At 42.8% G+C, this 24,102-nt stretch overlaps 1 protein-coding gene across 1 annotated transcript in view; it reads left to right on the top strand.

Moving 5' to 3' along the window:
* USH2A (usherin) overlaps positions 1-23,874 on the top strand; it is a 374,892-nt gene extending 351,018 nt beyond the window's left edge. The window contains exons 64-72 of the mRNA XM_062490428.1: positions 11,714-11,923; positions 13,107-13,345; positions 13,928-14,145; positions 16,168-16,344; positions 17,242-17,325; positions 18,773-19,017; positions 20,636-20,707; positions 21,174-21,404; positions 23,679-23,874. Coding sequence (XP_062346412.1) covers positions 11,714-11,923; positions 13,107-13,345; positions 13,928-14,145; positions 16,168-16,344; positions 17,242-17,325; positions 18,773-19,017; positions 20,636-20,707; positions 21,174-21,404; positions 23,679-23,768 — 1,566 coding nt within the window. The 3' untranslated portion in view covers positions 23,769-23,874. The remainder of the gene's footprint in view (positions 1-11,713; positions 11,924-13,106; positions 13,346-13,927; positions 14,146-16,167; positions 16,345-17,241; positions 17,326-18,772; positions 19,018-20,635; positions 20,708-21,173; positions 21,405-23,678) is intronic.
* Positions 23,875-24,102: the final 228 nt, after the last annotated feature.

Below are 24,102 nucleotides of genomic sequence, written 5' to 3'. Positions count from 1 at the left end.
TCAGTTCTAACGTTAATAGCATTGTGAAACCTGAATGATTATTGTGAATGTATTTTAAAAACTTGAGAAGCTGAAAATAATTCCATACGAGCAATATATTCGTTCAGCATCTGTTTAGTTTAGTAGTAGGTGCCTGTGTTTTATATCTCTTATATGTTAAATGTTTGTGTAGCCTCAGCGCCTCTGCAAGTCTCTTATGGGAAATTCTAGTTCTTAAAAAGCAGCTTTTTTCCATTATTTTTTCTTTCTTTTTCAATCCTCCCCCAATCTATTATGAATTAATTTTTAATTTAGATCTTAGATTTATTTTAGATCTTAGAGCAGTTTACATCCAGAGGGACTGTTTTCTCTTTAAAATAGTCATTAGAATGACAAGCACATTTTTGGTGGTTCAAAATTGAATTTGGTGTTGATGGCTGGTGTTCTTATTTTCTTTAATATATACCCAAAACAGTGCGTTCCCCCTCTTGAGCAAGGTGGAGCAATCTTTCTTTTACAGTCTCATTGGCTTTATAGGATCACAAGATGATTCAAGTTGGAAGGGCTCTCAGGAGGCCATCCAGCCCAGCTTTCTGCCCAAAGCAGGGTCTATAAAGAGGTCAAATGAGGTTTTGCAGGGCTTTATCCAGTTGCATCTTGAAAACTTTTGGGGAGGAAGTTGTAACCTTACACCCTGTCTGCTCCACTGCCTGACTGTCCTCACTGCAAAGAAGTTTTTTGTTATCTTCAGTCTGAACCATTTTTAGCTTGAACTTACACCTATTTTCTCTTGTTCCCTCCCAGCCCATACCATAGTAAAGAAACAGCCTCCACGCTCTTGTTAGCCTGCTGGGGGACTGCAATCAAGTCCCTCCAAAGCCATCTCTTCCCCAAGCTGAACAAGCCGAAGTTCCACAGCTTCTCTTTAAAGACACTTTTCCAACCCTGTGATTACCTTGGTGGCCTTCCACTGAACTCACTCCAATTTATCAATATCTTTCTGGTATTTGGGGGCCAAAACAAAATAGGCGCTAAATAAAGGCAGGTAATCGCTTCCTTTAATTGTCTGGCTGTGCTCTTGTTAAACAACTCAGGATGCTGGCCATCTTTGCTGCCAGATTACTCTGCTGGCTTATGTTCAGCTTTCTACCTCTAGGTCCTTTGAAGCAGAGGTGTTCCCTAGTGGGTCAGTAATGCTGACCCTGTGATGCTGCAAGAAGTTATTCTTCCCCTGGAGCAGGACTTTGCATCTGTCTTGCTGAAATTCCCATTCTCTCGGGCCTTCTGACTGGCAGACATGTCCTTCAGCACATCAACTGGTTCCTCCAGTTTGGTGTCATCTGCAAGTTTGATGAGTGCACACTGTATAGATCAGGTTCTTTGGTAGCTCTGCTCCACTGCTATTGCTTTCTCCTTTAAGTAGCCAGAAACCATGAAGAATTAAACCTAAAAACTTGCTTTATCACAGTAGTCTATCCAGCTGCTGCATGCACGCATGTCGTAGACTCATCAAGTCATGCATGCAGTTTGGAAGGGACATCCAGAAGGCATCTAGCCTAACTCCCTGCTTTAGGCAGGTCCAGATAGACCAGGCTCTCATGGCTGTATCCAGCTGAGTTTTGGATCAGATTCTCCATGCCCGCATCTGCAAGGGTGGAGATTGTACAGTCTGTGTCAGCAGAACTATTGTTAGATCAGATTTCCTTGCCGCATTAGGCAGGATCTGTGGGGAATGTGAATTAAAGTGCAGATAGGGCTGAGTAGACAGCAAGCATTGGTAGCAGACCCAAATCATACATTTTAGGAATCTTTCTTAGATGAAGAAAAACTCTCCAAGCTGGATGTTGTAGATATTGGCTGTGGGATGTTCTCAGCTGGACTAACTTTTAATTATCTCAGTCAGAAGCTGTTTTTTTGGGAAGTTGATACCCCCGAGACTTTCTTCAGCCAACATTTTTTAATGACTTATCAGTGACAGATTAAAAAAAAAAGGAAAAAAAAAAGAAAAGAAACCTCTTGATCAGATTCCTGTGCTTTATTGTGCTGTATTCAAGACTTAGCTTTTTATCTTGGTTCTGCTTTGGTTCTGCCCTGTAACCAGGCAGAGCTTTTGATTGGAACTTTAAATCATTTTTGTTTTTTTTTTCACCAGTGGCCATTTATTTCACCATGAGAGGTTTTTCAATGCATGTGTTTGTCTTCTGCTTAAGTCACTTGCAGCAGTCCTCTGGGATGTGTTCTAAGCTTCTCCATTGTTGACAATTTATATCTTGCCTGTGAGACAAGTTATTCATAAGTATAGGGCTTGGCTTTTGCTATTATGCTGATGAAACCCAGATTTATATTTCACTTAAACTGGATATTGATTCTCCTGTCTCTGTATCTGAGGCTTGTTTGCTGGACATAAAACTTTAAATGCAACTGAATTTCCTCCAGCAGAATGCAGATAAAATCAAAGTGCTGTGATGGGACTCTCTCCAGCATTTTTAGAGGGATTAAGATTTAATTCAATGCTTTAATAGCTTCTTTGGACCTGAAATCAGGACTTCTGAATCTGGGTTTTTGGGAGTTCTTTTTTCATTGGATTTTGTTGGTTTGTTTCGTTGATTTTTAATTTGCTGTTTTCCTGGAAACTTCGGCTGAATATTAGGTTTTATAAAACCAGGTGCAAAAGTTGCACTTCCAGAAATGATGATGTGAATTCAGGAGCTTGTGCTGAAGAAAGGGACTATGCCCTCAAATGCTTACATCGCTGTTCTTCAGGAAGCACATTTATACTTTAAAGGGCCAGTTCTGCATGAGCATATCAGCACCTGCTAGTTTGCAGTGTGTTTTTGACTGGCATGCAGTGCCTACTTGCATACTCCAAAACGCATCTTTGAAACTCCCTCTGTTGGTCTAGTTGTACATTTAGATACTTGCATTTTCTACAGCATCTTTTGGTATTTGGTGGAATTCTGCCTGATATTCCCAACTCTATTAACCATGTGCTATTGCGTGATCTCCTGAAAATGCCCCTGATTTAAACAAACGTATCGCTCATGAGGCCCAACGAGTTTGCAATGTGTACGCCCTCCTCAGGAATCATTGAAAGTATGTGCAGTGTTACCATATAGCAGCCTATGGAGTCAAACCTGTTTTTCTCAGCTAAGGGAAGGCCCTTCTGAGCAGGGATTTGTGGCATTTAGTGCAAAGCAGAGCTGCCACAGTATGGTGTGATTCCCATGCAAATGCAGTGTCATTCCTCCACAATTACACTTAATTGTGTTCTTAAAATGGCTTCTTTAGATTAATGGCTTAATGTCTTCCTGGTTTAGGACACATCCTTATTTCTATTTGGCAGGAACAGAACACGTAAAAGACAGAAAATTACAGTTGTCCCTCTTCAGAAAGGTTTATGGCTTCCTGCAGAGGTTTATTCTCCAAGAGGACCATTCAATGCACCAAGACAGGATCTGCAGTGCTGGAGCTGTTTACCTCTGATCACTGTTGGAGGCACAGCATCTCTCCTGTGTGTGGAGAGTTCTTCTCAACCTTCCAGTTACTGCAGCCAAGTGAAGGGTCTAGGAAACACCCCAAGACACGCCAGGGTAAATATGTATTTGGTCCTCTCAAAGAGAAAACAAGCAATATTCTGGCTTTGGAGAGATAAAGACAAAAAAAAAATGGGTTCAAAGACATGATGACTAAGGAAGGACCAACTACATGGTGTGTAGAGTTTGTTAGCCCTATTTGTCACTTTCCAATGCCAGGAAGGACACTTGATTCACCAACCTGTCTGTCACATTGTTGTCTGAGCTCTAGTTTGTGTTGATTTGTTACTGACAAACAGGTCAGTGACTTCTGCAGGTAAAACTGGTTTTCTGCTTGACCAGTGATGGATAGTCACCCATTTGTAATATCCCTCATATCTGGCTCCTCTTCATTCTTTTAATTCCTCATTTCTTCCCATCTCTCTGACGGAAAGATGCACTGCAAAGCAGTGACATTTAAAAAAAAATAGTTCTTTCTTTCATTCCCTTCTTGTTGTTTTGTTTGTAAGACTGTCTTTTCTTATGAGGTTTTTGCTTCCAGTTGAAGAGAATTTCTCATACTACATCTGCATTAGACTACCACACTTGACCTCAGCTTCTAAAAAGTAAAGCAGACAAAACAATGTTGTTTCACTGAGGCAATGATACCTACCCTACATATTCTTTTGCTGAATGAGATACTTCCTTTCCCCTAGTAGAAGGGAAAAGGGCCATTTGAAACCACATAATTTTGTTCCTTAAGGCCCACCTCAGGCAGTATGTTTCTCTTGTCAACAAAATCTTAAGTTCAATTGTGTTGATGCAACAAAACCTTCATTTTTTTTTCATTAAATTAAATATGGATTTTAGACTGGATTTGTTGGCATCCAGCTTTACCGGTGGGATTCTTACAGCTCCACTCTTGCAAGAACCTTCTCAGTAAATTGTGATTCCAACAAATTCAAAACCATGGCAAGCTATCCTTTAAAAAGACATTAGTGTGAGTACCAGGGGAAAATAATCTCCAGGGCTGTAGATGGCTTGATGTGATTTCCTTGACTGTATCTTTTTATTTATGAGGCATAATTTATGACTGCTGAAAAGCAAACTAAAATGAGTGATGACTAACTACAGCCAAAGTAATAAATCAGAAGCAAAGAAAGAAGTGGTGATTTTGATCGAATCTATTGAATTAGCTGTTGCCCTTAGCCATTACAGGTATTGGAAAGACCTTTTAATATCTGCTTATCTCTCTCATGGGAACTTGGTAACTATCTCATTATATACTCATAGGAAACAAATTATTTCATTTTCTATCTTTTAGAGGTAAATCTTTTTACATCTCTCATTAATTACTAGCATCATACTATGTTATGTAGAATGAGCTTCCTTTAAAATCTGGTAATTTTGTTTAAGTTCCAAAGTTTTTTGCCTATTGTCTTCCCTTCTCCAGAGTGGGTTTAGTAGTTTTATTATTAGCATTTGAACAGTGGAGATGAATAGCAATGTTAAGAGGCTATAATTAACACAGCAGTAGAAGTGTGGACCTGAAATCTATCCCTTTATATGTTTATGACCTCCATAAGGAGACTAATAATGTTGAAGAAGGAAAAGTATGGGGGAATCTGAGAAGGGGCAATCAGGAAGCACACATTTGATTACTACCTTCTTGCACCCCTGCACATGAATGGATACTTCCTTTCCCTTGCCTTTGCTCTGTCCACCATAAATTACACCCACTTTTTATACTTTCTGCTTTGCTAGTACCTGCCTGACACTGGAGTGCCCAGATGTGAATACATTCTCCTAGTGTGAATGTTACATTTTGGTAGATGAGCTTTGTGCTCTGAGTTCTGCTGACATAACGTGACTCCAAATCAGCCAGCCACTAGGCCAGTCATTTCACAAGCACTTGTGAAGGATGCTGCAGTTGATGGTGAGAGGGAGGTTCTTTGGCTTTCTTTAATTTCAACCAGCCAGGATTGTGGTCTTTTCAATTGTCTTGAAGGTTGCTGTTTGAACATAACCAAAAATTGAGGGAAATGTTTCTGACTTTGCTGATGTCAGATCTTACATGACCCTAAAATATCTTACTATCTTGGAAAATAATTATACTGTGAAAACTCTGCATTTATGTGAGTGTCAAGTCAAGAAATTCCAAGCAAAGTCTCAAAGAAGTGCTGGGTCTTTGAGGTCTCCATGAAACAGTTTTAGAAAGAGAGGAGTGGTACAAACTGCTCTACTCTCATGGCATGAGCCAGGCAGTGCCAGCCTTGAATCCCTTTTGGAATGACCGGCAGTCACTGGTGTGCGGAGTCTCTGCTTACTGTAAGAGTAGAGATCCAAGTTCTTACACACAGAAGTAGAGTTAGGTGCACATGTAAAAGGGCTGGCTTGGTCTGACCTCGTGGTTCCCCAGAACCTACAGCCCTCCCTAACTCCCTACAGCTCTGAGCAGTGCTCAAAGCCAAGGAGAGGTAGTGACTTACTAATGAGAATTTTTGTAAGGCAAAAGGCTGTTTTTTGAGTGCCTGAAGGAATTTGGTGCAAGCTGCTGACACATTCAGAGCTGAGATCTTGTCCCTTGCAGAGACACCTGTGATGGACCACAGACTAAGCACAGTGTGAAGTGGCATAAGGCACAGTGCCTGTTGGACATGGAGGGAACCAGAAGCCACTGCTGGTTGGTAATCAGCTTTTTGGCTTGCTCTCTTGCAAGCAGGAAGGGTGAGAAGCATCTGGCCTCTGTGCTATGCAGAGTATCCCAGTTCTTCCTAACCTGGGAAGTCAGGAGCAGCTCAGGACTGCTGCCTTCACTGAGGTGAGCTGGCCCCAGCACTCTTCTGCCTGGTGAGATCTCTTCAATAAAGGAGAGTTTCACATTCTCCATAGGCTGTTCACTGCCTGAGGGTTCCCTCTGCAGGAGTTTTAGTTCAAAATAAAGCTTCCTTGCTGCAGATTTGGGGTTTCAAGTGTATTGCAGCCGATGAATCTGTTTGGTTCAGGGATGGAAGTCATCTCATGGGCTTCTTCTCCTGTCAGCATCTACAGTAACATGATTATTCTGTATCTATGCCCTAGGTGATTTTGATGCCCTTGTTTCTGCCTTGTGGCAGAAGTTTTTAGCTCTACTAAGCCTGAACAGGTTCACCGTGGTAAGGTGACTTTTCTCAGAACTTCCCATCCTGCTTCTCATAAGTTTTGCCCCTTCTTGCTATACCGATAAACCTTCAGGTTGTCCTGTGATCATTTTGAGTGACTGATCACAGGTTTCTTCCAGGAGCAGAGATCTGTGAAGGCTCAATTTATGATGGAAAAAAGCCAAGCTTAGTTACCTGTAACTGGAATTTTTCAGTCCTCTGAATATACACTTTCCAGAGAGTTTTCTCCCCTCTCTTCTCTCCCTGGCTCCACTTCAAAGTGCAGTCTGAGCCAAAGGCCAGCAGATTGACAAAACATTAATAAGGAACCCTTGGTAGCTGATTTCAGAACCCTCTCCTGGTTTTTTGGGACAGTGCAGCCATTAACACCAGCACATCTTTTGGCAGGGTGCTGAGCCATGCACCATGATGTCAGACTTAATGCTTTTTGAGGCAGAATATTCAGAAAGTCAAGATACAAGAAACTTTTCCTGGCTTTCTGCTCTTTCTGTTTTGTCATTTAATACATCCCTAATATGTGATTGCTTTTTGTTTGCTCTATGTTCCCATGTGGTCTTTCATAATTTTAAGAAGGCAATACTGCCGCCTATTAGGCTCTTTATATTTCTATATGAATGTGATTAAATATTTTTGGTGCTGATTATACCACAATTTGTAAAATTGTTTATGACCCCAAAAAACTTTTTACAAAAGCCTAAATAATGAAATTTCAGTTTAACCAGGCTAGTCAGGCAACAGCTTCCATCCATGACTGTTTAGTGGTAACTTTTTTAGAAGCTATGACCTCTGATTTTCAAGATGCTGCTCACTGTGATTTCTGTTGCCGTGCTGCCCCATTTTTTTTTCTGCAAAGAAGTAGCTTAACACCAGCATTTCCATCTGCAGTCAGTTGTGCAGATTTACTGCCCTGCGTTTCCAAACACTGACCAGGATTTACTTGGACAGCAATTCTCACAGGGAAATTTTTATAACCATCCATCCTTTTACAGATGGTTGAGCAGAAGCAAAGGGAGTTAAGGGACTCCAGCTTAGGTCAGTGTAAATCTGGAATTCAGATCCTCACAAGTCCTGTTTAGCAGTCACAGCTGTCTCAGAAGCTCTGTTACAGACTCACAGACACTGAGGGGGTTTCTGCTGGAGTTTCCAGGGTTTCCAAGACAGGGGGTTTCCTGTCTTGGCAGGGTTGAGTAGCTGGTGTCTGTCTAGAAGGCACACTCAGGGCATGTCTGTCTGTCAGGCCCACACAAATATGGCCATGGCCTCCACCTTTTTTTCCAGGGAGTTGGGCATGTGGCAGCATGGTGGGGACATAACTCCCCCTCGACCTCTATAAGGAAGTGCCAGGCTGGGAAATCTTGTCTCCTCTTGGTTGCTCCCACTCTGCCCAGTCAACCTTGATTTCATTGTGTTCATGCAAAATGAAACTGCTTCAAAGGGATCACTGGGAGCATCCCAAGAACAGAGATGGGTCATCCACCTGGGCATTCCCACTCCAGAGGGGCAGCAGGCCAGACTTCCTCTGCTGAGCATGTGGTTGGACCTTCAGTTACCTGACTCCTGAAGGAGTCCTTCAACCATTTAGGTGTAGTATGGAAGCGGATGAGCATAGAGTCACAGAATCACAGAACCTCCTGAGCTGGAAGGGACCCACAAGGATCACTGAGTCCAACTCCTGGCTCTGCACAGGACACCCCAGGAGTCACACCATGTGCCTGAGTGTTGTCCAAATCCTCCTTGAACTCTCTCAGGCTTGGCGTTGGGACCACTTTTCTGGGGAACCTTTTCCAGTGCCCATCCACCTTCTGGGCGAAGAACTTTTTCCTGATTTCCAGCCTAAAGCTCCCCTGATACCACTTTGTTCCATTGGGTCACATCAGTGGTCACCAGAGAGCAGAGGTTGGTGCCTGCCCCTTCACTGTCCCTCACAAGGAAGCTACAGGTCACAGTGAGGTGTCCCCTAAATCTCTGCCAGGCTGCACTGAATTGGGACTGTTCTTACAAGATCATTATTAGAACCTCAGGCCACACTAATGACCCCAGACCTGGCAATAGGGTGACAATAAACTGCAGTGTGTGAGGACAGCACCATCAGCTCAGGAGGGGTGCTCGTAAAGGTGCTCAAGTACAAGAGGCCTTGTCACATTGTTCTCACCTAAGAAAGGAGAGGAAAGTGCATGAGGAGCGAGGTAAGGAGTATCTGCATGTCACTGTCACCCAAACAGAGTATCCTCAGTTGGTCTCCCAACCCCATAACCCTGGTGTCTGATACTACAATGGTGAAGAGGCAAGAACATTGCTGTTTCTTTTCTGGTTTCAGCCCGTTCCCAGGCTCAAAGGAACCAGAGACTCGTCTGCACATCATGTTCCCATTATTCTGTGCACAGGTTTTAGGGCAGAATGAGTCTTCATCTCTGTTTAAGCAATTCAAAGCCGCTGGCATCCGGTAATGAAATTCTGAATGCAGCTGTGGAAGTCGGCACTGGGACAAGTGATGGCCTCCCACTGTCATTATCCTTTCTTGCTGTTTTTCCCAGAGGTGACTGGGCTGCTCTGACAGTAGAAACACTCAGGAATTCTAAGCCTTCTGTTTTGCTCTTTTTCTTCCTCTGAAATGCACATCAGTCCTGATAATATAAGACCAAATGAGATAATGGGGAGCACAGTGTCCCAGGGTCAGAGGGACTCATCTCTGCTATAAATGTCCCAGTTCTATGGCACAAGAGGACCACACACTGCTTGGGACAGGGAAGAAATCCTCTCTATGTTCTGTGACAGTGGCCTTTTCTGGTTCCTGGCCCTTTTCTAGTAACAGGAACAGACTCCTTGGGGAAGTGATCACAGCACCAAGCATGACAGAGTTCAAGAAGCATTTGGGCCACACTCTTGGGTACATGGTAGGACTCTTGGGAATGGTCCTAGGCAGGGCCAGGAGTTGGACTTGATGATCATTGTGGGTCCCTTCCAGCTCAGTTTATTCTGTGAATTAAGACTGAGTCCTGAAAGACAAGGTGTAGGCACCTATGATAGGTGAGGGATTGATGAAGGGAGCAGTCTCCATCCAACCCTCGGTGAAGTGTTTGCTTCCCAAATAAGTTGCATCCCTCTCTCCTCCAAAATTCCTTGGCAGTCTCATTCTGAAGCTGAAATCCTGTGCTACACAGGAAGGCTCTGTTCCTAACTCATCACCTTCACTTTAGCTGTGGGCAGCTTGCTCAGCAGGTCAGGTTCATCATTGTTACGCTCCGTGCTCATTAAGGCCACAGCCTGGATATAACTGGAGCATTTGAGCCCAGATAAGCACTGAGACAGTGCCAGTGCCACACTCAGAGCTGCTCTTTCCATATGTGTTTTATTCTTTCCACAAAGAAATATGACTCTTGAAATGAATGACTGTGGGTAAATCTTTGTAGCAGCTGAAACTGAGCTGAGATACAGGGTTTGACCTGCTGCAGTAAAGTGAACAGAGTTTGACTTTATGAATAGTGCACAGCAGAGATGTATTACTGATTCCACTGAAATGAAAGTGCTTTGGCTGAGCTTTTTATTGCAGGGCATCATTTGTACTTAGGATAGTTCCGTATGTTACTGATGCAATCAGGCAGGATCTTTGGGTTTGTAATTGGCAGAACTACAGCCTTCAAAGCCACTTTAGTTGTTTTTATCCCTTTTTCCTTTCCCAGGCTCCTGTGAAGTGTCTTGCATTCTTGGAAATTATTATCAAGCTGGAAGGATTCAGGGTCAATTTTGAAGACCTCATGTTTCTAAACCTCCTTTTTTTTTGAGACACAGTCTCGCCATTCCCTTCCCCAGAACCAATGCCCAAAGCCGATATCATAAGAATGTGTTTTACTGTAGTTAGAGCTGCTCAATATGAAAGCTTACTAAGGAATACTTATACTAAAAACCGCTCAGACAGTCCTCTTGTATTGCCATTTAGATCTATCATTCTGATTGATCACTATGTGGCTGCTAATATTGAGTAATTTAACCCTATATGCTCACACATCCATCTATTCTGTCTATTGTACCTGACATTCTACAAATTACTTACTCATGCAAATGATGACCTAAGGCAACCTTTTATGATATTCGTGTTTAATTATACAAATGCTTTTTGATAAATAAGATTATACATCCTTCCATATGTTTATTCGGTCCTTGATGAAAGCAAAATTTAATTTTCATGCAGATTTGTTGGAGAGTGTGTTTAATAAGTGCTGAGTTTTATGTAGTCTGCAGATCACTCTGGTTTTGGGTAGCTGACAAAATCAGTAGGCATAGTTCATAGAGACATGTGGGTTTTAATCAGGCCTAATTCAAGCTGCTAATTTTTGAAATCTTGGAACTGAAGTCATTGCCTTTGTGCTCATGTAATAAAGCAAATGTTGTTGTGAAAATAAATGAGAGATGCTGAATTAACTATACACTTCAGTGGGCTTTATTTGTATTACGAGTTACTGAAAATGTTGCCAAATAACCGATACATGAATATTTTTAAGAGAGGGATGTTCCTGTAAAACACACCGGTTCTAAAGAATAACCAGAGTTTGGCTTGTGTGATTCAGTCAAGGTGAATGCAACTTCTAAGAGTCACTCAAGGCTGGGCTGAATTCATCAGGGCTACCTGCATACATGAAGAAAGTGTGCGGAAGGGAGAAATGGTCAGGACCAGATATGAGTATTTTTGTTCAGATGTCTTTGAAAATATTGTGTTGATTGCAGCTCCTCCAGGACTCCTCTTGGCATGGTGTGACACAGACAGTGTCAGGAATTCAGAGCGTGGGGGTCAGGTATGAAAAAGACATGGGAGCACACACTGCGTGAGACATGATTTTTGCTTCTTTTCCCTAAGCGTGGCAGTGGGAAATATTCCACTCTTGCGTTAAAAAATTGCTGGGTCAACGCAAGTGCTGTCTGGCCATCAAAAGACATTTTCCAGGAGTGCCGTTGCGCTGTGTTTTATTTACCCAGTGTCCGTAGAGCTGCAGTAGACCCTCTGTTTAAAAGCAGGTGTTTTGTCCTTTGAGTCCTTTGCTAACAGTTTCTTTGTTTGTGTGGAAGGTGTGGTCAGTAAACTCCATGGGCCGGACACCAAGCAGCTGGTCCCACTGCCAGACAGGCCCTGCCCCTCCCGAGGGCCTGGGAGCTCCCCTCTTCAACACGGTGGCGTCCACGGTGGCTGTGGTGAGCATCAGCCCCCCTCTTAAGCCTAATGGGGTGGTCAGTATCTACAGGCTGTTTTCTAATGGTACCAGAGGGACTGATGTGGTGGTGAGTATTGTCAACACTTTTTCTGTACTTCCATTTCCACTTGTATTTTCTACCTTTAACAATTTTGTTCTTGCAAGCTGCTGCTGTTGGTCACAGACTGCCTTTCTCTCCTGCCTCCTATAGTTAGCTGCTCTGCAATGCACTGTCCTGTCCGTGAGCTTAAGCTGTCTGCTGATTTCACATTACCCATTTATTCCTTCCAGTGCACTTGGCTGTGTCTGCATCTGATTCAGCCAGTTTGTCCCATTGGTGCCTGCATGGCTTTCCATTCACACCTGCCATGCTGCTGGCTCGGCTCTGGCTCTGGCATCAAGAAGTACCAAGCGCTTCCCTTTGCTTGCTTGACTCTCTCTTTCTTATTTTTTTGCTGAACTCTGCTAAATCACATGCTGCCAAATGAGAGCAGATGTTGCCCCTTGTTGGTGTTTTCTACATATTTTTATTTATTTGGCTTCAAAAAAGCTATACCAACAAATGACTACAGCAAAAAGGTGAAGTGGCAGTCCCTGTGAGCAGTTTCAGAACAGGGCACTGATTCCTTTGCCAGAACTGCCAGGTCTCCCTTGCTGAGCTTAGGAAAGTTTCCTAACAGGCTCACCCAGCACAAAGTCTATTTGAATGCAGAGCAGCATCATGTTGGCTCCTGACTCAGATGTATCTACCAGAGTGCACATTCTCCTGTCTGGGAGAGGCCTGGCCCACCAGACACATTGGTGTCATGCTGCCCAGCACTGTTTCCTGTATCCACATTGACGAAGCTTGTGAGATATGCATGATTATTTGCTAGCACATTTATCATGGAGCTATTTTCCACATTAATTTCTTTTCTGCTTCAGTACCACTCATCCCAGGGAGTTTAATGGCTTTCAGCTTCTCTGTTGCTGAGAATGACATTTGCAGTTAACATGCAGTGGTCACAGCTCAACTAAAGACGTCTTGAGGCCCTTGGTGGCATGGTCTTTTCCTTTGAAGAGCGTCCTTTAGCTTCATAATGGGAGAAAAACACAGTGTTCCCATTACACAGCAGCTGCATTCGTGTCAGACTTAAAGGACATGCAGAATGTTCTGTCGGTCTTCTTCTGGGGTTAATTCATCTCCATTAACTCTTGTTTAGTATTTGTGGTGCTTGTGACTTGTACTAGTACTTGTGAAGCTGTAAGAAGTTTCCTCTTAACTTTTACAGCTGTCAGAAGGGACTACCACCCAGCAGACAATACATGGGCTAAAACCTTTCACCACGTACTCCGTTGGCGTGGAGGCCTGCACCTGTTTCAATTGTTGCAGCAAAGGACCCATGGCTGAGTTCACCACACAGCCAGCTCCGCCCTCAGAGCAGCCTCCGCCACAGATCCGCACCGTGACCTCCAGGAATGCCTCATTTCAATGGAGTGCACCTCAGTCGCCCAACGGCATCGTCACCAGGTAGGAGCTGCCACCCAGCTGGACTTGCACACCTTGGCTGGAGCTGGTGCCAAAACGATTTGAGCTGGAATTGCGTGACTGAGAGCACTGGACAGTTGTGGCAGCTGTCTTCCTTCCTTGGCATGTTGGTGGTAATATTCCCTGTGGCCTGAACACCTTCTGGGAAGTATTTACATACAGTGATTGCTTTTCTCCTGAGCAGGATACTGGTGAGGATGAAGGTAGAAAGGATAAGCTGTTGTGAGTGGAGGTGATTGTCTGACAGCTGTGGTTGTGTAATGAAATAATTGTGAGTTCAACTGGCAGTGAAGAGAGAGCAGCAATCTGGAGTTAGTTAGGCAAAAATACTGACGTGCAGAAGTGGGCAGCAAGGTAACAGGCATCAACAGCGAGTGTGACTTTGTTACCACCACAATTTCTCAGTTATCTGACAGTTAGGACCAAAATCTCAAAGAGAAAAACTGGGATCAGATCTATTTTCTTCTCCAGTAGCCAGAACAGACAGCAGTTAGGGGGAAATGTGGGATTGGCTTTTATGTTATTAAGGACCTTAATTCATCAAAATCTCAACTCCGTTCTCAGCTACGAGCTCCATGTGTTCGTGGCGTGTCCTCTGAACCTACAGCCAGCAGTGAAGGCTTGCAGTCCTGGCCCAACTGAGGTGAAGTACACAGGGAAAGGGCAGAGTGCCAATGTATCCAACCTGGAGCCCTACACAACTTACAACCTGCGAGTTGTGTCCTACAACTCTGTTGGCAGTAGCGCCTCCGAATGGATCGGATTCACTACGGAAAAGGAGCGTGAGTATGGAAAATGGTTCACTGACCATTGATGCCAGTTTCTGAGGCCCAGGGCTGCACAGGCCCAAATTACTTCCCCACCTCTGAGAGAGAGGACGTCCCCAGAAACCTCTTCTTCCATGTCCCTGGTCACTGCATCTCTACTGCAAATTCATTGAAATTCTGCTCTGGGGCTTAACTTGCTCATTCCTTCAAAAATATTTCTTTGCTCATCATCTGATGTCACATCCTCTATCTTGAGAACCTGGAAACCTTTTATTTTACTGAAAATGGGCAGCAAAGCTGCAGAACATAAAGTGTTCGAGTATTGCCAGAAGGCTGAAGTCTAGTAATAAATATACTGCCATAAATAATACCTTGAAGTAGTGGAGATCTTTAAAGAGACCTAGTGATTATTTTCAAGAACAATCTTATTGTCCTAATTCATGCCACACTTCTGCTAGGGCTCATAAAAGTTTTCTTGGATGTCATCTGAATGACTGGATGCTTGTGAACACTGAAGTAAGAATTTGTTGCTGTCCAACCACCGCAGGCAGTGTTGTAAGGCCATGCGGTGGTAAGCATGGAAATTAAACATGCAGGACCTGTGCCTACAGGCAGAATGGATTTTGCCATCAAAACTGAATTTGTAGTAGTCTAACATCAGCTTTTATTAAAAAGATCTATAGTGCTGTAGCCAGAGTCATTCCATAACAGATGAGATGGGCATTTCATCTCAGTCTGTCAGGTCAGGGCAAAGACGATGTTCACTTTTTCTCTCATGTCAGGATTTCAGAATCACCTTTCTAAAAATCCCTTTTGCATCATTTGGTAGTTCTGCCAAGTAATTACTCAAAATCTGTAATCTGATACATCCTTAGCTGAAAATTTCAGGTGGAATAGGTCCAGATTTTCTTTAATGTTACCACTGGGGGAAAAAAAAAAAAAAAAAAAAAAAACCCAAACAGCACACCAAAAACAAAGGAAAAAAAACACAAAAAAAATAACTAACTATAAAAATACCACCAAAACCAACAAATAAACAAACAAACAAGCAAAAAAAACCACCAAAAGGAAGATCCCTTATGTCCAGAGCTGTATTTTATTTAACTGCAAGTTAAAAGGCTGGAAAATTATTATGAACTTTTAGGTGGAGAAAATTCATATGGAACTGGTGAGACACATGGAACAAAAGGATTTGAAAGCAAGTTTTAATCCCCGACGCACTAGGTCCAAAGTCCTTTCAGTCTTGCTTTTCTTGCCTTGCTAACCTCTTCACACCAGGTTTCCAGAGTCCTCCTGACTGCCTCCTTCCTTGAGTCCCTCTGACTGCTTCCTCTTGCCTCCAAGGCTTGTTTTAGTGACAGTGGGCAATTAGCAGCAAAGTGCAGCTGGACAAGCAGCTTTCTTATGAACAAATCAGCAAATACAGGGCAGATGGCTTAATGGCAACACCACAAGAAAGGACTGCCTCAAACTTAAATGAAGTTTTTTGTCAGCAAGCTGTTGAGCCCAACTTATGAACTTTTCCTCCCTGAAGTGAGTTCTGGGTTTCTTTTCTGTCTGCCTGCCATCTGTTCTCACTTTTCTGAAACCCCATGTTTTCATATACGTGCATGTGTTAAAGATGATCTTGGCAATTTCTTGGGGCTTGCAAAAGAATCCACTTCATAGCAGTTCCCACAGCCCAGCCTGCTGCAGTCAGGCTTGCACAACCTCCTATGTCTCTCTGTTCTCTGCCTTAAGCTGGAACTTAATTTCTAGAGTTTTAGTGTCAGTACCACATACACAAAGGCAAAGGGAGGGACTTTGGTATTTGTTTTCAGGATATGTCTCTGCTTTCTCAGTACAGAGGCTGGCATGCTACAGCAGCTTTTTATTTTCTCCTTGTATTTTCTCTAATGATACACATAGATATGAGAGAGAGGGAGTGCATGTGGCAGAGAGCTTGTATCATGGAGAATCTTTCTCTTCACTGTATTAACTCAGCAAATCACTTCTAGCCTATTGGCTAGAAATGAGCTCTTTTTTCTTGTTCTGCAGCACCTCGGTACATGGCTCCATTCTCTGTGGCCAGCAATTTGTCCACCATCCACATCGACTGGAGTCTCACCTTCGTGCTGAACGGGCGTCTGAAGGAGTACGCACTGACGGAGAGCGGGCAGCGCATCTACAGCGGGTTCGACACCGAGCTCTACTTGCCAAGGACATCTGACAAAAGTCAGTTTCATACAGCTTCCTGTCTGGGAGAGCCTGTTGAGCTAAATTAACAGTACTGGATGCTGAACTTTAAAAAAAAAAAAAAATCCCTTGCAATCCCAAGTCTAAGATTCCTCTTAAACATTATACCTGACTGGGTGAGACTGTTTTGATTCACAGAGAGCACCAAGCTTTCCCAAATCCTGGAGTTATGTTGCAATTCCATCCTTCAGGGCTACAGTCAGGAAAATGTATAGAAATCTTCAGTTTCAAGAAAGACTGGAACTTGAATTTTCATTTTAATCAAATCAAGTCAGTAGGTCTTGGAACCAGCCATGTTTTGAAATAGTTTCATTTTAGAAATTTGCAGTCTCAAAGATAAAAGGAAATTATCAACAGGGGGAAGAAAGGAAAAGAAAAAGCAGCAAGAAAAATGTTTTCTCTTTTCATTTCATTGGGATATTGCATGTCAAAGAATTTTGCAATTTATTTTTTGTCTTACTGATTACTACAATGGTGCTAATAATTTATTGGTTTTGTTCAAATGTTCTTAATGTTTGTTTTAGCCATGAATGAAGTATGAAGGATTTAGGGCAAAGTGATAAAAAATTGAAAGTTGCCAGTTGCACTGGAAGAGGAAGAATTGACTAGTGAAAGAGGAACACAATTTGTAGCAACATCATAGTGACAATTGCTTATAATCTGCCATAGTTTATAGTTTAGAATTTCAATACCTATGTGTAAAGAATTGTGAAGCTCTGGTATGGGACTCATGTGGGTTATGATGGATTATGTGCTATTCCTGCCTTGTTTTTTTAGACCTGGCTGTTTGCTGGTTAATAATAGTAACAAAGCAGGACCTAAAGAATTTTTATTTCAGCTGCTGACAGTATTTTCTAATTTTTTTTTTTTGCTCAGCCTTTTTGTTTCAAGTGACATGTATCACCGATGAAGGGAGTGCCATGACACCAGTCATCAAGTACAATGCTGGAGAGGGAATTGGTAAATACATGAAGAAATTACCTAGCACCTGGTCATTTGATGTGTTTGTACTTGAAATTTGGTATATGCCAGGGGCATCTCACTGCAGTATCAGGGGCTTCCTTAGTGTCTTGTTTATGAGGTATGTAGGCAATATGCTTTTTTTGCCATGTTTGGATTTCTGTTCTTTACCTTACAGAATCACTGAGTCCTTTAGGTGGGTAAGGACCTTTAAGATCATTGAGTCCAAGCATCATAGAATCATAAAATGGTCGGGTTGGAAGGGACTTGAAAGATCATCTACTTCCAACCTCCTGCCATGCAGGACAACTTCCACTAGACCAGGTTACTCAAAGCCCCATTCTGCCTGGCCTTGAACATTTCTAGGGGTGGGACAATTCTCATGATTAGCTTCAGATCCTGTCCTTAGATATGTAATATTTTTTTCTTTTTACATAAGTATATTGCTCCAAAATGTTGTGCTTTTTCCTGGTAAGTTTCTTGTTTTAACTGTTTTTAACTTAATTGATGATCTGGTTTAATTAAGGTTTTTTTTTTTTCTGTGTAGCATCTTGTTCAGCTCTTTAAAACAGATCTGCCCTATATTTGCAATTACTCTTCACTCTGCATTTCCCTTATATCCCTTTTCATGTTTTCACTTCCATTATCCTGCAGAATTTCAGGCAAGGCTGGCTTAAAGACATTATAAAATGTTTCTTGTTGCTCTACATCTACCACCTTCCACACTCTGCCCCTTTGTTCTTTTGATTGCTGCTTTTACCCAGAGTCTATTGAAAACCTGAATGCACTGTGGGCAACTTGCAGAGGAGGCTTGCAATCAAGGGTGTTGAAAATTCCTTGGCCAAGAATTTGGTTATACATGTAGGATTGCAAATAACCAGGAAATACTGTCACTGAGATTTCTTACACTTTTGTTGTGTATGAGCAAAGCCAACCAAGTGACTTTTGTTTTCTAGCAGGTGGAGGAAAGGAATATAAAATGTTTCATGTTGCTTGCTTTTGTATTAATGTATTAAAGCCTTCCTCCCTTTCTTTTGCTAACTGCACAGGCCTGTAACTGCACAGTTGTTCTGGAGAGAATGTCCTCTGTCTGTACTGCTCTGAAATTACTGTAGTAATTTCCACTTTTCAAGGTTACTTGGAGAACCCTTTTTTCCTCACATTCCACCACCACCTCCTTTCAGAAGAGCTGCTGATGCAGTGGTGATTTCCAGCCTAAGCAGCAATGCCAGAGCTTTAAGCAGGGTCTCTTGAGGGTAGTAAGTTTTTTATTGCAGCCTGCTAGCATATTGAACCATTATGCCACCTTGAACATAAGTGCAAATAAGCACATGACGACAAAATTACTTAAATTTCTGCCTAATTTATTAGCAAGAAAAGGGATGGCATATTGTTAAATGCTTCTTGAAATAACTGTCCCTTTCTCCCCTAATCCCTCTTTTTACAGGTCTGATCTTGACAACACCTGGAGAGAAGGACAAAGCGGAGTCCAAACGTGCAAAATTCTACAATGAGCTGTGGTTTGCAGTGCTGATGGTAGTTCTAGGTTTGATCCTCTTGGCTATTCTTCTCTCCTTAATTCTTCAGAGGAAGGTCCACAAGCAACCCTATGCACGAGACAGGCCTCCTTTAGTTCCACTCCAGAAAAGAACATCACCAATGAGTGTGTATTCATCAGGTGAAACCCATCCGGTACGTTTGGAAAAATGCAGCCAATGTATATTCATGATACCTGCCCCATCAAACACATACACAGACTTTTTCTTCCTCCTTCCAACATTTTATTGTACATTTGTTTACCAAATGGAGGCTGTTTAGTGTTAGGGAAAGGACTGTCTGGTCCCATATGGGCCATATCTGTGTGGGCACACAGAGCAAGGTTACAAGTGCTTAGTCCAAACAGAGCCTGGGGACACCTGGTCTGCAGGCCCTGAAATGCTTCTGATGCCTAAGACAAACTGGTTATGGAGTCACAGAAAATGCAAAGCCATTGTTGTCACCTCATGGTAGCTGACATCTGCAGTAGAGCAGGGAAGTCTTTGGCATGCTGTGAGAAGGTAGATGATAAAATGTGCTTTTCAGAGGGAACTTTCATGTGTTCCTAGCTGCCTGCTGTGGATGGCTAACCAGGATCAATCTGACAGTCTTTGTCAGGTATCCAGGAGATATGCCTGCAAAGAACAAGACTTAGGGAGAAGCTTTATTTCTTGCCAGCATCCATCTACCACCCAGCTGGACTGCTCTAGGGCAAGCTGCATGCCAGGAAGGTTTGGAGTATAGTAATCAGGGAAAAAGCTAGGGAACTTCACAAAATTCACATATGTGTTTGTGCACATAGACCCACAGTGGGACCACCAGTGGAACAGGAGGAGGGCTGCTGGGAAGCGATAAAGAGGAAGGCTTTTTATCATGAGAAGTTACAACTCTGAAAAAGAACGCACTAAAATGTGTACTATCATGTAGCAGAGTAGTAGTGCTATCCTACCCCTTAAAAAAGCAAAACAAAAGGAATATGGCAATTGTTATGGGATTGAGAATGGGAGCAGCCATGCCTTCCATTTTCATGCTTCTTCCCAGGCACTGGCCGTGAGATGATTCTTCTTGTCACTTCTCAGCTTTTTTTTCCTGTGAGCACCATCAAGCAGCATAGTGACTCCTGCATCCTTCACGCATTCTGTTCCTTCTTGTCTCGGTGCCCAGACACTGCATCTGTGCCTCAACCAAGAAGCTCTTGGAAACAATGGGATTTCCAGTGTGCCCCTTCTCCTGGCAAAGGCTAAGAGCATAAGAAACTTCTTTTTTTTTTGGTGTCATGGTTTTGTTCCCTTTCCTCTACAGTCTGTCATCTTGTGTTACTCCTCCTGACTTTAAAATGTCTTTGCTATTGGCATGCCTGCACAATTCCTTTTCGTGTTCTTGCCCTCTCTTTTATTTTTTTTTTTTGGTTACTGTTTTTTTTTTTTTTTCTTCTTCCAGCAGCTCATGGACTCAATAGAAAGGAGGTTTCTTTAGTGCAGCAGTTGAAGGACTGATCTGAGAAATGAGGGCAGAGCTACTATGGAGTGGAGGGGCAAAATTGCTTGCTTTACAATTCTTAGTGAGGTCGTGGCAAGCAATGCCAGCTGCTCACACAGTACTTGACCACTTAAAAATTAAATAGTGCCTGCTCTTTTCCAGTTCCCCTACTCCCCCACATCCTGCTACACTGCTCTCCCTCACAGAGCTGCAGCTAATTCACACCCTCTGTCAGGTACACCTACATTGCACCTTGCCCTGGCCTAATGCTTTTCCTCCCTCTCTTTAATCTCAGTTTGAAACTATTGCTGACACATCCGATTCATCAAGCAGCGTCACTCTCAAAAGATACACAATGCACTTTGAGGTAGAGTCCTCAGCTTGCAGAGTGGTCAGACGTGTGGTGTGTCAGATGACCCAAGCATGCACAAAGGCATCTCACACTGCATGTTTCTCCTGGTGGGTGAATGACTTTTCCCCTGGTCATGAAAAGGTCTGCAAGCATCCTCTTGTTGTGCAAGTCTGGGCTATCATTCTGGTAATCAAAAATCTTTGGACTTCTGCTTGTTGGTACTTCAAAAAAAAATTAGGTAAAGAAAAAAAATGGAGAAAATCCTGGTTATAATTTGTAGTTTTTTGTTTGTTTTTAATGATATGATTGTTCTGCAGTAGGGCAAGGTCTGGGTTTTTTTCCTTCTGTTTATAACTTGCATGATTTTGATGCATGGTTTTCTCTGTTCTCTTCCACTCCTGCTTTGGTTTTGTTCAGTTAGATTATTTAAAACCACGCCCTTTTTTTTTTTTTTTTTAAATTTATTACTTTCTCCTCACAGGGACTAGCAGATACAAAAATCCCAGGGGTTGGTTCTCCCACCAGCAACCGCAGTTTCCATATTGCAGCTGAGGGGAGGAGGCCGAGTCAGGGCCAGCTGAGCCGCACGTATTCCCCTGCTTCTCTCCATCGCAGTGTCAGCCAGCTGCTCAACCTCTATGACAAGAAGACTTTTGATGAATCACCTTGGGATGCCATCATTCACAACCATCGCACCACTGGTCGTGGCTTGGTAAGGGCTCCTACTCCTCTGGGATGCTGCTGTGCATCACCTACTAGATGATTGGTACCTACTAGATGATTTGTCTGTTCTGTTGGAATCGTGTAAAAGGTCTAAATGTCATAACTTCCTGGAGATACAGCCAAAAGGCCTAGAAGGACATGGTCATAGGTTAGATCCTCAAAATTCTTGAAGTCTACTGTTCTCTTCTAGAGTTGCAGGTGATCACACACAGTTCTTACAGGATGCAAGGGATTCATGTGCATCGCTTTATGGTTTCCATTGAACTGTTAAATCTGTGGTTTATCATGCAAATGCACCTTGAAGAATTCCCTTCTATTTGGTGGATTTTTCTTTCCATGCAATTCAGCAAATGTACATGTCTGAGGTGGGATATCTTGGCCTCCTTCACACATTTAGAAGCAGGAGCTTGTGTTCTAGTGACTCCTGTTCTGTTAATTCGGTTGCTGAGGAGATCTGCTCTCTGTCCTCTGCTCCATCACAATGCAAAGATTATGTGAATGCTCAGATCTCCTGGCATGTGTGATAAATGAATTCAAAACTCTGCCCACTGGGACTAGAATAAGGCTGGGGGCAGGCAAAGTGTCCCGGCCTCTCTTTTCATATAGGACAGGACAAGACAGTGTCATCAACAGGGATTTGAACACACATATACAGGATATGATTGTTCAGGACAAGGACAGTGATGACCTGCCTTCCTCCTTGTCACCAGGAAACAGGCTTTTTAAACTTGAGAAGGGCTTCAGGGGCCAGTGAGACACGAGTTTATTTCCTGAAAAAGATGAAAATTGAAGTTCCCAAAAAGGACACAGAATGGGGGTGAAAGGCCTGTGAGGTAGCAACACAATCAGATGGTTAGTGAGTGCAAGTTAGAGTGGATCTTGTCCAAAATCCAAATCAACTGGTACATAGTCTGGCACATAAATCCAAGTAGCTTCCTCAGACTTTCACCTTCAGTACACCAAAGAGCTGGAAGGGCTGGAATATACGGGCTTGCCACAGTACAGGGGTGTTGGTTCCATCACTGTCAAACCCACTTAGACCCCAACAGAACCAAGGCAGCTGACAAGGCTTAAGAAAGAAAGCAGTGATAACTTAACTCTAGGCAAAACCCCTGTAGGTACAGATTAACCTTCAGCCTGCACTCTGCAGCTCATGGACTTGCCAAATCAGTGTTATCATGAGTCAGCAACACCATTTTCTCAGAGCTAGCAAATCCTTGTGATTTAATTCCTTGAAGACCAACAACTCACCCAGGGTGCACCCTTCTGTGATCTCATTAGCCAAAAGAACAGCTTTCTGCTGCTTAGGGGAAGCTCTTGCTCTAGCAACTTATCTTGGGCTTACACCATGACTTAGTTTAGGTTGCAAATTACCCCCTTATACATGTTAGAATTAGTTCTAAAATACTCCAATGAGTTTCAGGAGTGGCAGAGGCTGGAAAGCAAACATTTTCATTTCCTTTTGATGGCAGACAACCCTGATAGCATGAGCTCAGCTGCTTTATCAAATCAGCAGCTCTTCCGTTATTCCTCTGCACATTGGTTTACATTGCCCTGAATCTATGTCTCTGCTCCTGTGCTTCTGCTCAGTTACTCTTGCAAACAAACCTCCTGCAATGCTTTTGAGTCAGTTCTTTTTATTACACCCAGTAGCTTAGGAATGGTGGTTTCAAAGTTTGGTTCAACATTTTGTCCAGCTTGCAAGTCAATATAGTGAATGGCTGTAGTGGCCCTGGACACAAATCTGCAGGTAACACTGCTACTGCTCTCTTTAGGCTATGGAAATGGTTTCTTCCTCTCCTGCTTTCAACTTTCTCCAGCCTAATGCAGGAGTGCAAGTGGAAGCTCAGATACTCCCTTGGAAGCCTGAAGAACAAAATTTTTTACCTAAATTATGTGTGGATATGGTTGTTACATAAAGCAAAAATGTAAATATGTATTTTTTTCTTTTCATGGCTCCAATTTCCCCAGTAAACTGTACCAAACACTGTATTATTGACCATTTGTCAGAGATACAGAGTAATTGAAGGAATTTATTGTATTTTTTTAACTTGCTGCTTATTGTGAAAATCCAATTGCTTTGCATTCAGGTGTTTGAATGCTTTAGGGTCTTATCTCATCCTGGGAGGAAAGGGAAGACATTAGAAATGTCATTATTTATCTAAGAACTGTGTTTAGTGGGTAGGAAGAAAGAGAAATGAAAGAATCCTCTTTAGTCTGGTACAGCTTTGGCTGACATGTGTCTTTTTTCCCTTCCTTACAGTATGTAGATGAAGAAGATCTTGTCAATGTCATCAAAGGCTTCAGCACCGTCACCAAAGAGCACACAACATTCACTGACACCCACCTCTGAAGAACACAACCAGCTTTTCTAGAAAATGGAAGTTGATAACTTGCCAAAAACAGCCTGCATGGTCTTTGCAGGCAGGGATAGGGCTGCTGTTTCCCCACCCCATGCCCTGGAGTTAATAGATAAAACTGGGTTTTGGGAGGGGATAGGGGTAAGCTGGCCTGTTTTTTCAATGTCCCTTTCACTGTATAGTAAAAACTGTGTGCTAGCACTGACATCTCAGAACGGTAAGAGAATAGTTTGACAATCCCTCAGTCATACAGTAGTAAAAGACTGTGAAAGGTGGAAGCTCTCATCTTTGTCTCTCATCCAGCTTTCCCAGCTGAGGAGGGTTGTT

This window comes from Cinclus cinclus, chromosome 3, assembly GCF_963662255.1.
Source record: "Cinclus cinclus chromosome 3, bCinCin1.1, whole genome shotgun sequence".
NCBI lineage: Eukaryota > Metazoa > Chordata > Aves > Passeriformes > Cinclidae > Cinclus > Cinclus cinclus.
Note: the sequence above shows the minus strand (reverse complement) of the source record. Positions and strands in the feature narration are given on the sequence as shown.